This window comes from Marmota flaviventris, unplaced genomic scaffold, assembly GCF_047511675.1.
Source record: "Marmota flaviventris isolate mMarFla1 unplaced genomic scaffold, mMarFla1.hap1 Scaffold_88, whole genome shotgun sequence".
NCBI lineage: Eukaryota > Metazoa > Chordata > Mammalia > Rodentia > Sciuridae > Marmota > Marmota flaviventris.
The window spans coordinates 55,502-72,350 of NW_027288427.1; the positions used below are offsets into that span (position 1 = coordinate 55,502).

Here is a 16,849-nt window from a genome sequence, read left to right on the forward strand (position 1 = left end):
AGTTAAAAATTTAAAATTTATAAATCAAGATATGAAAATCTGGGGCTTATTTTCCTATATCTACATCCTTCTTATAATTCTTAATTTCACCATAAATACAAACAGAAAAAAAAATGATCTGACTTATGCAAATTGTATTCCACATTAAGTTTGATTAAAATGTGTAAAAGTATTAACAGATGCTAGAGTATTATTCACTCAACAGTATGTTTTACTGTTACATAGAACATTTAGTCAAGTGGAACTCTATGATGTCTGTCATTTAACAACAGGATGCAATACATGAGTGTTAACACATAAACAAATATTCAGTTTTAAAGACATATTGCATACATAAGTTAAATATAGGTTAAAAAATGCACTGTAAACCTGGCATGATGGTCCATGCTTGTAATCCAAGCAAATTGGGAAGCTGAGTAATTTCAGAAATTTAAATTCAGCCTCAGCAACTTAGTGTGGTTTCAAGCAACTTAGCAAGACCGTCTCAAAATTTGAAAAAGTGGAGAGAGGGCTTAGGAATGTGTATAAAAATACCTAAACTTAAACTGAAATACAAAAAAAATTAAAGTTTAATATTACACTTGAGTGTTAAACATCAAAAATAGATTTCATATAATTCTTTTCTCAGTATTCAAAAGTGAAATAGTAATTTTTGATTTAGAAAAACAATTATATTCTTTCAAAGATGAGGTTTCTTCACTATGCATATATGATATTTATGACTGATATTTCCACAAAATAACTTGATAATGCTTAATAAATTTAAGCAAAATTTAAAGAAAACTACTTGTTTTCTAAACTTAAATGAGTTCTGTATTTTACTGATCCTCATATACATCAAGGTGTAATATATAGATAATAACTTTACTATACTCTAACATTTATTATAAATGTTTCATTGTTATATAAGACATACATTTTGGACAAAATCTGTTCAATGGTCACTACTAGTATGAGTTTTCAGATGTTCTATGATTTAAAATTTAAGTACATTTTGGAAATATTATTTAACTTTTTAGTGTTGCTGGGCATAATGAATTCTCCAAAAATAAGCAGTGTTTAAGAAACATGTAGCTACATTTTTTTTTTCCATTTGTATTTTCTCTAACCAGTATGTATCCACAGATGCTGAGTATTGCTGAATAAATTTTAGAGGCATTGTCACATTGTCAATTTTCACATACAAAAATTCTCTATGCTATAGTTATTGTGTTGAGGATTAAATGTTGTCCCTTTCTTGGAGTAATGGTACAATGGTCTCATTTGTAGAGTTTCTCTCCAGTGTGTTTTCTCTGATGTCTAGTAATATATGATATATAATTTAAAATGTTTCTACATTCTCTACATTTAGATGTATTCTTTCCAGAATAAGTAGCCTAGTGGTGAAAAGAATTGATTTCTTATTAAAAACTTTGCTGCATTGTTTCAATTTGTAGGGGTTCTTTTCTGTATAAATTCTGTTGTTAATAAGGTTTAGTCTTTCTTTTTTTAAGTGTTTATTTTTATGTTGTAGTTGGACACAATACCTTTATTTCACTTATTTATTTTTATGTGGTGCTGAGGATCGAACCCAGGATCTCAAACATGCAAGGCTAGCACTCTACCACAGAACCATAACCCCATCCCCAAGATATAGTTTTTCTTTAAAAGTATTATTACTTTATTCACATTTCACATTCACCAGGATATCTTCTGCTGTGGTGAATAAAGTTTTATTTTTTATTAAATGCTTTTCCACATTATTCACTTTTGTACGGCTATTCTCCAGTGTGAGTTCTGTTGTGGTGAATAAGGCCTGTTTTATTGCTAAAAGCTTTGCCACATTCCTTATATTTGTAAGGTTTCTCTCCAGTGTAAATTCTTCTGTGGCACATAAGGTGTAACATTTGAGTAAAAACTTTGTCACATACTTTGCATTTGTGATGCTACTCCCAAGTGTGAGTTCTGTTGTGGCAAATAAGCTGTGATTTTTGACTGAAAACTGTGCCGCATTCTTTACATTTGTAAGGTTTCTCTTTAGTGTGAGTTCGTCTGTGGCAAATAAAGCCTGATTTTTGAGTAAAAGCTTTGCAACATTCTTTACATTTGTAGGGCATCTCGCCACTGTGATTTCTGCTGTGGTGAATAAGGTTTGATGTGTCACCAAAAGCTTTGCCACATTTTGGACATTTGTAAGGCTTCTCTCCAATGAGAGTTCTTCTGTGGTAAATAAGGTGTGATTTTTGACCAAAAGCTTTGCCACATTCTTTACCTTTGTAGGGCTTCTCTCCAGAGTGGGTTCTGCTGTGGCAAATTAGGAGTGATTTTTGACCAAAAGCTTTGCCACAATCTTTACATTTGTAGGGCTTCTCTCCAGTGTGAGTTCTTCTGTGGCAAATAAGGTGTGATTTTTGACCAAAAGCTTTGCCACAATCTTTGCATTTGTAGGGCTTCTCTCCAGTGTGAGTTCTGATGTGGCAAATAAGGCTTGATTTTTTACCAAAAGCTTTGCCACAATCTTTACATTTGTAGGGATTCTCTCCCATGTGAGTTCTCCTGTGGCAAATTAGGAGTGATTCTAGACTGAAAGCTTTGCCACATTCTTTACATTTGTAGGGCTTCTATCCAGTGTGAGTTCTTCTATGGTGAATAAGGTTTGATTTTTGACCAAAAGATTTGCCACATTCTTTACATTTGAAAGGCTTTTCTCCAGTGTGAGTTCTGATGTGGCAAGTAAGGTATGATTTTCTACAAAAAGCTTTGCCACATTGTGTACATTTGTAGGGCTTCTCTCCAGTGTGAGTTCTCCTGTGGCAAATAAGGTCTGATTTTTGACCAAAAACTTTGCCACAATCTTTACATTTGTAGGGCTTCTCTCCAGTGTGAGTTCTGATGTGGTAAATAAGGTGTGATTTTCGACCAAAAGCTTTGCCACATTGTGTACATTTGTAGGGCTTCTCTCCAGTGTGAGTTCTTCTGTGGCAAATAAGGTGTGATTTTTGACCAAAAGCTTTGCCACAATCTTTGCATTTGTAGGGCTTCTCTCCAGTGTGAGTTCTGATGTGGCAAATAAGGCTTGATTTTTTACCAAAAGCTTTACCACAATCTTTACATTTGTAGGGATTCTCTCCCATGTGAGTTCTCCTGTGGCAAATTAGGAGTGATTCTAGACTGAAAGCTTTGCCACATTCTTTACATTTGTAAGGCTTCTCTCCCGTGTGAGTTCTAATGTGGCAAGTAAGGTGTGATTTCTTACCGAAAGCCTTGCCACATTCTGCACATTTGTAGGGCTCCTCTCCAGTGTGAGTTCTGCTGTGGTAAATAAGGTTTGATTTTTGATCAAAAGCTTTGCCACAATCTTTACATTTGTAGGGCTTCTCTCCAGTGTGAGTTCTTCTGTGGCGAATAAGGTTTAATTTTTGACCAAAAACATTTCCACATTCTTTACATTTGTAGGGCTTCTCTCCATTGTGTGTTCCTCTGTGGTAAATAAGACCTTTTTTTTTTTTTTACTAAAAGCTTTGCAACATTCTTTATATTTGTAGGGCTTCTCTCCAGTATAAATTCTCTGGTGATGAACAAGGCCTGATTTTTCATATGATTTCTGTTGTTCACTCTCACTTGTAGTTTTCCATATTTTCTTTAGTGGTAAATCGTCAAGATCACAACTTTCATATTTTGCACTTATCACTTCATGTAATATATGTTTTAGGCCCTTTTCTGGTGAATGTTCTTGGATATGATTAGGAGTCATGGCTGAAATAAACAAAAAATTTTAAAAAACAACACCTATTAGACTGGGATAAATATATTTTGCATACATAACATGAAATTAAGGTAAAATAAGTACATCAGGAGTGTAGCAGATTAGTAAGTCCAAAGTCACCATAAATCCAAAAAATATATTAGTTCAATAAAAATGTACAGAAAAAAATTACCTTGGGAATATTATCCAAATTCTTGTAGAGACCCCAGTATCCAAGAGGAGTACATCATTAAGAAGAGTAATATAATAAAGTGTAGAAAAGAATCTTTAACACCCTTTTGTCCTTCATAAGATAGTATTGGGTATTTAGGAAATATCTACCACCTACCTTCACTGTCAGTAGAATAAGAGAAATGTAAAACATATACAAACATTTCTGGGTTTTTCAAAGTGTGTCCAAAAAATGATTTTTGTCTACCATGACATAGAGACATGAAAATAACTAGTAGATTTTGAGTGATAATACCATAAATATTCAACAAGGTTAAAGAGGCAATGGACTCTTAAAAAGAAATATGAGCAAAAAATTTACTGAGAAATATACACATATATGTAAATGAAAGTTTTTGTAACAACATTTTAAAAGATGATAAAAACCTTGCATAGTCTGTGGCCATAATATTTGGATGAATTCAACACATGACAATCATGTATAATAAATTGATTTTTATATTTTTATATTCGTGTGATATGAGAATTTCCTTTAATGACAAATACAACTTTGTTTATTTATAAATATATCATGGTAATTTATACTATATATACAAGGTAAAATGACTAAATAGAATGAATTAACAATCATTATTTCATATAATTATCAATTTTGTTCTTACAATGTATGGTTTTCCTTCTACTAGTATTTATGAAGAACATAATACACTCACTATGTGGTAAAATAATACTCTTGACCCTATTATGCTCAATAAAATAAAAATATGGAGACTTTTACTATAATATCAACCCTACACAAAACACAGTACCTGGTGACAAAATTTTGCTCACTAAATTTCTGACTTCCACGTGTGAATCAAATGCTCCTACAACTTAATATCTGCATGCCAACTTTCACTTAATTCAAAGTCCTGCATATATTTCTTATAACACTTTAAGAGACAAAATATTTTATAACTAAATAATAATAGTATATAAGTACATATTTTTAAACATTTGACATTGATGGGCACACACATTGAGTCCCTAGCTTTAATACTGAGAAAAATGTTGGCACTAAACACAAAAGCAGAGGTATCTCTTCAATTTTCTGATTTAATTGTTCATGGATACATACTTAGTACTGGCAATTCTGGATCTTTACGTCATCCAACTTTTAATGTTTCATGTGTAATGCTTGAGATTACCCCAAAAATTCTATATCACAAACTACAACACAAGTCTTTTTAAAATTGTTTGAGCCATGCCCTTTCTAAATATCTGTGACTTCTCTCATACAAGACGTACTTTTGCATGACCTCCCAATTAGCAAATATTACAAGGATGCAGCACTGTTCTTGCCTATTTTTATTTATTTAAAAGTTTTTATACTTTTTTCCCGAAAATGGAGTATATAATCTACTGATGGCTCCTTTAATGAACAAATGAAAAATAGTACAGCAAATATAAACAAAGAGAAGCATGGCTAAATCCAAGAGACAAAAAACAAAAATAAAACATTAAGAATTTAACATTAGGATACTGACAGTTATGAATTACTCAAAGAACACTAAATAACTATTTTAAAAAAGTTTAGAGACTGAAATTGAAAAATATTAACATCAATGAGCACAATGTTTATGTGAATAATTCTTTACGAAAAATGAGGGGGGCATTCTTAGTGTGCAAATCTGAAACTCAACAAATATGGTAGAGGCTTATCAAGCAGTACCAAGTTTAAGACAAGTCTAAGCAACTTGTAAAATACTGTAAAAATTAAAAATCTATATGATACATAAAGAGAAGTGGGATATATATATAGTGTGTGTGTGTGTGTGTGAAAAGAATCCAAGCATGCCACAATAAAATAACAATGATCCAGAAATTAAATCACTAATCAAAATTAAAAAAAAATATTTAAAAATTACAAAGTAGAAGTATAATGATTTATTTACTTCAAAATATTTATGATTACTAATGCATTATTGCAAAACACAAAACAAAAGAAAAAATTTAATAACAGAATTGAATCTACAATAGAAAATGTCAAGTAAGTTCCAGCAGAGAGCATGGAAAGAAACCAAGCATGATCTGCTTCTAGAGGCCCTATTTGTTTAAATATGGATAATGCTCCTGCCTTTACATCTCATCCTTTTGCACAATTTTTAATCATTAGATATAGTTTTAAATCATGAAATTTCTCATAATTTTTTGGATGAGATTTTGTTGAGTGCACAAATTGTATCCTAATACTTGCCTTTTAAAACAGAAACAAAGATCTAGCCTCTATTATATTAATATGCATTAAATATTGTATTATTTACAGTTAATGTGCTCAATATACAATATAAAGTTAATACTCAAAATTGGTCATCTGCATTGAATAGACATTTTATTCTCAAACAGCCATTACCAATAAAATTATGTAATATATGAGGTTCCACCTGACCAGCATGACAAGCTCCTATGGCTTTGCTCACGTGGGGAAAAGCATAGACTGCTACACTTATGCTAACATGTCCTGTTTGGAATCTAGCTTCATGCTTGAAAAATAGCAATTACAAGTGTACATCAGTGACTTCACAAGCTGATTTCTAAGTTTCATTTAACCCTGGAAGATAAGAGTTCATCCTCAAAAGAGGAGAAACATTAAAAGAGGACCCCATGATACTTAAATTCTAGTTACTTGTTGAGATATAAAACCATTAACAGCCTCAGCTCAACAGGTGTTGGCTAAAATGGGGTTAGAATGTACTCTAGATAACTTTGTTACTGCTTTGATTGCTAAACTCACACAAAACTCTGTAAATGCTTTGGTCTTAACAACAATTTTGCTCTGTTTTTGTACACCAGCTCTGGGAAATTCAGTACTGCCAGATCCTGGACTTCAAGAACCCATTAAAATATCTTGACTCACTTGCATAAAATTGTTATACACCTGCAAAAATATCTCATGGTATTCATTGTTGTCTTAGCAGAATAATGTGTCCTTACCATCCACATAGTATTTAATAGGTCAAAATCCTGTGTAATTTATTCATAAAAGATCTATTCCTCTTGATAAAAACTGTGATGATTCAGTGAAGCTTCTCTCTAAGGCAGAATTTAACGCTTTGACATTCTCCTTGCTAAGTTTACCTGGACTGGCTCTATGGGCTTAAAAAACTACTATGAAACTCGCCTATGCTATCATAAACAGTACTAGTCATGCCTCCATGGATGTAAATAGGCTTAATGAAGAACAAAAACAACATTGTCAAGCCATACTTGACAATTATGCTGCAATTAATTGTCAGTTATTGTTACATCATAAAGAATATCAGAAGTTTAATACCATGAGTTGCTTCAATTTAAGTTATAATAGTAATTTTATTTCAAAAAACTTAGATTACCTTAAAGATATCATTAATAGGGTTCAACAAGATGATGGATTTTGGACTTGTTGGATTGGTTAACTTCATGTTTTCTCAATTTCATCTGGGTCAAAAATATTCATAGGTGGATGTTACTGATGTTGGAACTTGCTGTTGTCTATGCCTGCCCTATTTTTTGCCCCCACCAGCATTAAGGAGATAAGTAATATTATTTATTCAAAAGGCCTTAAAAAAGAGGGAAGTATTAGGTATTCTGACCTTGGAATAGACAGGAAAGTGTGGGGGTGATTGTAACTGGCACCTTGCGTCCCACAATTGTAATGCCCAGCAGTTTCTCCCTGAAGATATTAAGACAACTCTACAGGTGTACTATCTAGTTTCTGTGGTAATGTCCTTAGGGAGAAGGGGCTCTATATTTGTATTAATTGTACCTAATCGTGGTTAGCTAGCACATGGGATTAAAGAAACACTGGGTTAGAATGTAGTCATGGTATCAGAAGCTATGCAATTCTGGGGGATTATATGTGCAGCTGTTAAGAGGGGTGACCAGTTTTTTTTTTTCTTTTTTTCCTTTTCACTGTGTGTGTGTGTGTGTTTCTCTCTTCTGTTTGCTCCTTTAAAGGTTTCCTCACAAGAAGATTTGAAACAGATCATGCTGGCCCTCACAACAAAAGCTAAGTTTTGATGATTAATCTGAATAAACTGGGACATCACTAAAGAAGAAAACAGATAACAACAAGGAATTTGAAAATGTGATAAATATAGGGCAGTATGTGTTCAATGATTACAATCAAAATAAATAAACCTAAGCTTCTGAAAATTTCTTCTGCTGGGTGACTACTCTTTCAACATTTTTTAGTTTCGTTTTCTTCTTGACATTTGAATGACTCAACTGTGCCCGCTGCTATGTGTAGTCTACAATAGTTTACATCACTAAATTATACTAGGTACTACTTATCTAAAGTGAAGGATGTGCAACACACAAAGAAAGAGACAGATTAAAGAGTAAAATTATATATATATATATATATATATATATATATATATATATATATATATATAGAGAGAGAGAGAGAGAGAGAGAGAGAGAGAGTAAAATATCTGTACTAAAAATGCCCTTTTTTTTTGAAACACAAATCTGAAACTCATTTTTATAGAGAAGTTCCCAGAAGATACTCTGCAACAGAAGTAAATTAAATAATAATTAGTAATTAATAATTTTAAAGGGAAGTTAAACTTACCCAGGAAAGCCAAGTTTCTATAGTTCTCTAGCATCACATCTCTATATAAATATTTCTGAGCAGGCTGAAGGCATTCCCACTCCTCTTCAGTAAAATCAATGGCTATATCCATAAATGTTAACAGTTCCTAAAATAAGAATAGGTAAATAAATAACATATTGACCACAGGAATATTTGCACAGTCTGTAATGTAAATACAGTTGAAATTAGAGTTAGTAGACTATCATGTAGGTAGTGTTTTGGAACACAATTATACTATTATCTACTTCTGCAGAAAAAGTGATTTAAGTTCAAAAAAGTATACATACTCCACATTTATGAAACACAATACAAAACTCAGGCATTATCACAAAAATATATATTTTGTAATTTTTTTATTTCTTGATCTAAATTATACATATTTTCAGATGAGAAAATCATGGTAATTAAAAACGGGAATTTTCAAATTTTAATTGTACAACCACTAATCAGAAATTTACTAATGTGTAGAATCTTATATGTTATTTCTCTGATAGAGCTGACTATTCTGAATGTGTAGTGAGATGTCTAGTAAGAGAAATTTTGAAATGCAACAAGGTAGGCAGAGCACTTAATGGAAATATTTAATAGTTTATTTAAGTTCAAACATTTTATGGTTTTTATGTATGATATTAATATAAAAAATAGCAACAACAATCCTGTTTGAATTTTTCCTTTTTATAATTTTAACATTTTTAACATACAAAATTATACATATATATATATATATATATATATATATATATATATATATATATACACATATATATACACAAACTTGGATCGATGTGTATATTGTATGATATTTATAATAGAATATATATATATATATATATATATATATATATATATATATATATATCTTCAAATAAATATAATTTTTTTTAATTTTTTATTTTATTGGTTCTTTCTAGTTCTACCTGACAGTAAATTGATTTTTATAGTATTATGCAAGCATGGGATATATCTTATCCTAATTAAAATCCTGTTCTTGTTGGTGGCTACAATGGTAGGATTCACTTACAGATATGTATATTTTATATTTCTATCCTTGTCCCTTTTATTTATTTATTTATTTATTTATTTATTTATTTATTTATTTATTTATTTTTACCATTGTGCAATCTACTGATCTTCTTTTCTTACCCTTCCCCACTTTATAAGATTTAGATTTCACATATCAGCAATAATTTTCAATATTTGGTTTTAAAGAAATGGTTTGTTTTACTTAGCATAAAATCTCCAGATTCATCCATTTCCTGGCAAATGTCATAAAGTCATTATGGCTGATTCATAGTTTATTGGGTACATAAGCAATATTTTTTATCCTGTCATCATTGAATGGACACATTCATCATTGAATGGTTGGTTTTATAGCTTAGCTATTGTGAATTGTGCTGCTATAAATATTAATGTGGCTGTGTCAATGTAGTATGCTGATTTTATGTCCTTTGTGCATATACAGTGCAGTCAAAAACCTGGGTAAAATTGTGGTTCCATTTCTTTAACAATATCCATACAGGTTATTATGTTTCACTTAGACTTCTATACAGCTGGAAAAATTGGAATTCATCTATACCTGAGGTGAAAATAAAACATACAAAAAAAATTATTAAGCCATATAATGACTAGAATTTATTATCAAATCGTACATCCCAATAAAAAGTAAAATTCAAAAACTAAAATTAAAGAAAGTCTTAAGCAAAAGAGCAAAATTAGAAGCTATTAAAGATAAACATAACACAGAGTTACCAGTATCAATGTTGGTGCTTTTAAAAAGCAAATGAGCCCAGTCTAGTGATGGACAACTGTAGTTCCAGTGACTGAGGTGGATAAGAAAAAAGGATCATAAATTCTAAGACAATATTATATATAATATTGTCTTATATATATTGTATTGAGCAACTTAGGGAGGCACTTAGCAACTCAGTAATACTCTGTCTCTAAATAAAAAAAAAAAATGACTGAGGATGTGGCTTTATTGTTAAGCACCCCTGGGTTCAATCTTCAGTACAAGTTTTTTAAAAAGCAGATACAATTAAAAAAGCACTAGCAAATTTGAAAATTCAATGAATAAAAATTATATCAATTATACAGTATATAATTGCAAATATAGGCATATATAATGATTTCTCACTTTATGGAAAAACACTCTGGAAAATTTATCCTAAGAATCTTCTGCAATTTTCCAATACTCTGGGTGCAATGATAGAATCTAGATGGTATAGACTAGTACATGGCTAAGATATTTGCTAGATCCATGGTTGTACATAAAGTCTACTGCTGACCAAAATACCATGATGCCACATGATTGATGTTATGAAGTAAAATCAATCTGGGTAAACCTCATAATAAAATAAATGGTGGAACTACAGAAAACACCAACAACAAAACTCTTAAAAATGCCAGGATATTGGGAAAAGAGTGCGATAATAAAATGCTATTTTATCCCTTCACTCATAAAACATAACAACATATTTTGACACATTAAATGCGAAATATAAGTTATTACTAAATAATACTGAAATATATAAGAAAGTACAAAGCTCAAAAGTTTACATACAAAAGGTAGGGTTCATATGATGGTGCACACCTGAAATATCTACTATTCTGGAGTCTAAGGCATGAAGTTCAAAATTTAAGGCCAACTGAAGAAATTGAGCAAACCCCATCTGGAAATAAAATTTAAAACAGAGCTGAGAATATGCTCAGCATTAAGACACTTTGGTTGAATCCCTAATATCACAAAAGAAAAAAAAATAGGTTTTTTTTTGTTTTCAAAATTATACAATATAATAGACTTAAACTTATGAATTATAAAATATTAATACAAAAAAATCTATTCATCAAATGATTACATTAAAATCTGCAAAACTGACAAGTTAAAAATAAGCCCTAATTTCCTCACATATAATCAAACACTTGTAAGAAGAAGAAATACAACAGAATGCATAAGAAAAAAAATTCTTGAAGAGTCACTTTAAAAAGGATATATGTAACTTTTCAATAATCATAAAAACTCAAAATCTTTAGAAATTAGGTAACATTGAATAAAATCACATCATATAGATGAATTAAATAGTATTGATAAATATGTGGAATAAATGCATTCACAAAAAATAAAAATAATAATTTAAGCTTTTATTATCCATTTGTAGAAACTGTTTTGTAATCATATGTATATGATACACCCACAGAGGAAACAGAGACTAAAATTACAGCAACTGTTCATGAGAGTACATCCACATTCTTCCAGAGTTGAAACCAAGGGGCATGGCTAAAGTGGAAGAAATAATTATTAAATTTTGTAAAATGTAAATTCTAGGAGCTAGAATTTTTGTTGATGTATTATATCCAGTTTGACAAATACTATAAAATACCATGTATGTTTTATGCTGATGTCACATGAATGTTGCATTTCATATGCAAGTATGTTTACGAAAGGAATATGCAGTATTTGAGAAAATAAAAATACAGAAAAGAACATAAAAGACTCAAATATTCAACATATTTACAAAGGATAGAACTATTATAAAAATGATCATTTTTCCCAAGGTACCCTTTAATAATAACTGGTCATAATTTTACCATTCTTTGATTTTTGTGAAAGAAGAAATCAAAGCAAAAACTTCTAAAATTTTCCTGGAAAGATGAATGTATATAAAATTAGACAAGTACTCTCTCACATGTAAGAAAAAATGTACTAGTGATCATTACCTGACACTAATGCATGTTATAATATTACAACAGTGTAGTAATTTTAAGATAAAAAAAATCACAATGCAGAAAACTACATAGGGCAGTTCATACGTATGCAAATATTTTTATTGTTAATTATTATAAGTATATAAATCAAAACATATCAATAAAATATTTAATGTTAATGAATGATACAATCCAACTTCAAGGTAGATGTTAGAATAAAAGGCATAGATTACAAAAGCGACTTGTGTGCAGAATGTGTGTGACTGGAATTATACACAAGCATCCACCAAAAAGCAGATATAAAGAGAGATAATTTCAAAAAATAAAAATAAATAAAAGCAGAATATAAGCCTACCTCCATTTATGGATACACCAAATAAATATATACTCCTATTTTGAGTCCTTCTAAAAACTGTAAAGGAATTAGAGGCACACAAATTGGAAAACTGAAAAAAAAATATCGACCAAGATGAGATAAGTAGAATGCACTTGAAGATTTTTCTGATTTGAGCAATATGCAAAATTACTGGAACAAAATGCCCAAATACAGTGTTAATATAAATAAAGGAAGATTGATTTGCGTTTGAAATATATTATTTAACTCTAAATTGCCTGTAGTTTAAATGCTAATTTATCTGTACACACAGAGGAAGGAATAAGATATACATGAGTATTTACTCCAGGGGGGAAAAATAAGTGGTTTTCTATGGCCATGCAAGATCTATGGGCTTTATTCCATTAGGCCAGAGTGGAAGAGATGTTAAACCTTATGGTAATCCCTTAATTCCTTAGAGGGATTTGCCAACATTCTCTAAAAATGCAAATAGCTGTTGCTGACAGTTGAACTTTTATCTAGACAGTATGAAAAAATTAACAGGGAAATACAGACCACCACTGAAAGCCAAAGTGGCAGTTCAGCACTTTCTGATGTCTCTCACCCAGCTCACTTTCAATGGACTACATCTGAAACCTCAAACATTGAAAGCACTGGTAACTGTGCAGGTGCAAATCTACCTAGATCAAAAAGGAGTGTTCTCACATTGGTGTGAAAACATTGTAATGGGCTAAAATCTCGAATATTAGTGAAGAAAAAATGGTTACAATCACAGATCCCTCTTTATTTCTAAAATAGGTGCCCATCAATTTTTTGTTCCCAGTGAGCACAAGGCACCCTGGAATCTAAAAATCTTGCATCAGAATTTTAGTGCACCATCCAACTATAAGACCTTCTGTATGAGCACAGCTGTTAGAATGGCTACTCTCAAAATGTGGAATAGTAAGTAGTACTTCAATTATATGAATATGGAAGAAAGAAACACTGTGCTAGACTATAAAATTAGTGAAGACATTTTTAAAAAATGGAAGTTGAGAGTTCTCTCAGTTATTTATTTGAGAAACTAAGCTCTCTACATTTATATTGCTCTTGAACAAGAAAAGCCCCAAGTACTGGTCTGGACTTATGAGAGGCATTAGATGTGCCAGCTGAGGGATCCTCATATTACATAGTTCTGAAACACAGTTCCAGGAGAATACCAGAGTAGGGAATGAGAATGCTCTCATATACACTCCACAAAAGGAAATCTGAGCATAAAGACACTCTGACAGGTTGTCTGCCTTTGGAGACACAAAGGAAGAATAGAAACACATGAGTTTTCCAAGATCAAGTGATACTTCTTTACTTTTAAATCATGTAAAATGCTCATAAACGACAACAAAAAATTTTGCTTTTGATATTTTTCTATGGTACTGGGGATTTGAAACAGCAGCATGTTAATTCTGGGCTACATACCCAGCCATGTTTTCAAATTTTGAGACAGGTTTTTCTAATTGTCTAATTAGTCTACCTAAGTTCCTGATGTTTACCTGGAAATTGCAATCTTACTGACTTAGGCACTTGAGTCTCTGGAATTAATATGCATGAATCATTCACCCAGAGAGAAAAAAATACTTTAAAATCTCATCCAGTTTTGGGTATAACAATTGAAAATACCATGTTCATTTGAAATGTAATATGGGTAAAGTAACTGATAATACTGCAAAAAAGTAACTGATAATACTGGGAAAGTGGGAAGTTGTCATTGAACAGGAAGCTAAAATTTTATGTATAAATACAACTCAAAATACTGGAGCATAAATTCAAAATCACACTCAGCAACTGTTTGAAGATAAAAAAAATTAAAATTACCAGGTATGTAGCTAAGTGGTACAGTACCTCTGGCTCAATCCACAATACCACAATCTCCAAAAAAAAAGGAGAATGAATTCAGGAAGAAAGAAAAACTGAGATATCTATAGAGTATCTCACCCCACTCCTAGAAGAAAAAATACATGGAGTTGTGATTGGGATGATCTCCTCACTCCAGAATCCACAACACAATCTGAGAAGATTCGGAAATATTGCCACAAATGTTCTCACATAGAATTTAAGCAGGGGCTGAAGATATTCTATAGGATACTATAGGACTTCCAGTGTCTACTGTTAATATATGGTCCATTTGACTGGCCAGTGGAAATTCATGGCTGACCTTTCTCAGGAGAAGACACAGGATTGCAGAAACTAAAGATTACACCAGGGATTCTAGCCAACCATAGCCAGTTCCCACCATAGTTAGTGCAGCCAGTTTCAACCAGACTCACCATCCAGTTTCAGGATTTCACTGCACACTCATCATTTACTGTATTTTTAGGAACCACATGTCCTCTCTATAAATCACAAAGTACGTATACAGGAGAAAAAATCAGGTTCACTGAACATAAGTGAGGAAGCCTAGAAATGGATACCCACTCTGGCAGACTTCACACCAGATGGTCACAACTTGCTTCTATTTACTGAATATGTGTACATTGGACAATGCTTATATAAGGGGTCCCGATTAGACACAACTTATGTCTTCATATGCTCAATCTGAGCCTAGTGAGTTTTTTTGAGAGTCAGGAGATAACCTCAAATCCAGAAATAAATGATGTCCAATTGTAGGGTCTTGTCTGCACATTTATTTATTTATTTATTTTTCTTTTGAGGCTCTGGGAATTGAAATCCAGATCCTCAGGCTGCAGCGAAATTAAGGCAAGGTATCCTTGGAGAAGTAAAATCCAGCCAACCCAGACAAGCATTTGCATTTAAACTTGCATATGAGTACTTTTGAATTTGAAGATTATATATGTTAATATATTATTTATTGATGGAAATAATACAGTGAAAATCTTGTAAAATTTCAGTTAACTTCTCTTGTATGGAAACAGAGTGAACATTAAAATTATATGAGGTGGAAAGATAATTATTTTTTAGAATTGATATAAAAATAGTAAAAATTGAATTTTATAGTATAACCCATAATTTCCACTATGTGAAAATTACCATTGTGAATTTAAAATATTACTAATAAAGTATATGTATTTTTGGAACAGCACCCTCAAAACTATGTCAAGACTCCAGAAAATCTCAGTTCACAGAACCATATTTGAGAGTTATGCTTGTCCTGAGTTCAGGAAGATGAAGGACATGATCACTTCTTTTATGCTACAGGTGAAAGATACATTTATTTTTTTTTTACCAATATTTCTTTTGACATATAAAAAACTAGAGAGAAACTGCCCTGAGTGAGGGCAAGGAGATTTAACCAGAAAGTGTATGGTGTGTGTGTGTGTGTGTGTGTGTGTGTAATAATAATAATAATAATAATAATAATATATATATATATATATATATATATATATATATATATATATATATATATTTCCACAGATCCAAAGTTTTGAGTATATTATTTAAATTGATTAGTGGTATATTCCTTATTTTATGTCGTGGCCTTAGACCCAGTGGCCTGTCTATAACATTTTCTTTTTCTTCCTAGGATGAAAGCCCCTTAAGAAAGTGGGCTTGAAATGAAGATGAATCGTGTTGCTATCATAATGTCTTACACCTGTAATCCCAAGTAGGGGATTTGAAATTTTGCTTCTTTAAGAATAGTACTAAAGCACAAGAAATAGAAACAAGAGTCACTAGATGAGATGAATTCAAACTGAAAAGATTCTTCTCAGCAAAGGAAACACTCAGTGAGGCAAAAAGTGATACCAGAGAATAGGAGCAAATTTTTACCACATGCACATCAAATAGAAACCTAATTTCCAGGATATATAAAGAAGTTAAAAAACTTAATAACAGAAAACAAATTTCCCTATCCTTAAATAAAATGGACTAAGGAACTGAAGAGACACACTTCTTAGAATATAAACAATCAATCAATAAATAAAAAATGTTCAACATCTCTAGCAATTAAAGAATTGCAAATCAAAACTACTCCAAAATGTAATCTTATTCCAATCAGAATTGCAATTATTAAAAATACAAGTAAAAATATATGTTGGTGAGGATATGAGGAAAAAGGCCCACTGTTACACTGTTGGTAGGACTCTAAATTGGTGACACCAATCTGGAAAAGAATAAGGAGATTCCTTAGAAAACTTGGAAAGAAACCAAAATTTACCCAGCTATCCCACTCCTCAGTTTAGACCAACAAGAGCTAAAAACAGCATAATACAGAGGCATATGCACATCAATGTTCATAGCAAAACAATTCACAATAGGTAAACTATAGAACCAATCTATACGGTCT

At 31.4% G+C, this 16,849-nt stretch overlaps 1 protein-coding gene across 1 annotated transcript; it reads right to left on the bottom strand.

The window, feature by feature from the left end:
• Positions 1-1,790: 1,790 nt before the first annotated feature.
• Positions 1,791-7,104, bottom strand: LOC139704494 (zinc finger protein 268-like; the record flags this gene model as incomplete). The annotated part of the gene is given in 2 exon segments (XM_071607296.1): positions 1,791-3,475; positions 7,077-7,104. Coding segments are annotated over 2 exon segments (1,713 nt in total), but the record flags the coding sequence as incomplete, so codon positions are not given.
• Positions 7,105-16,849: the final 9,745 nt, after the last annotated feature.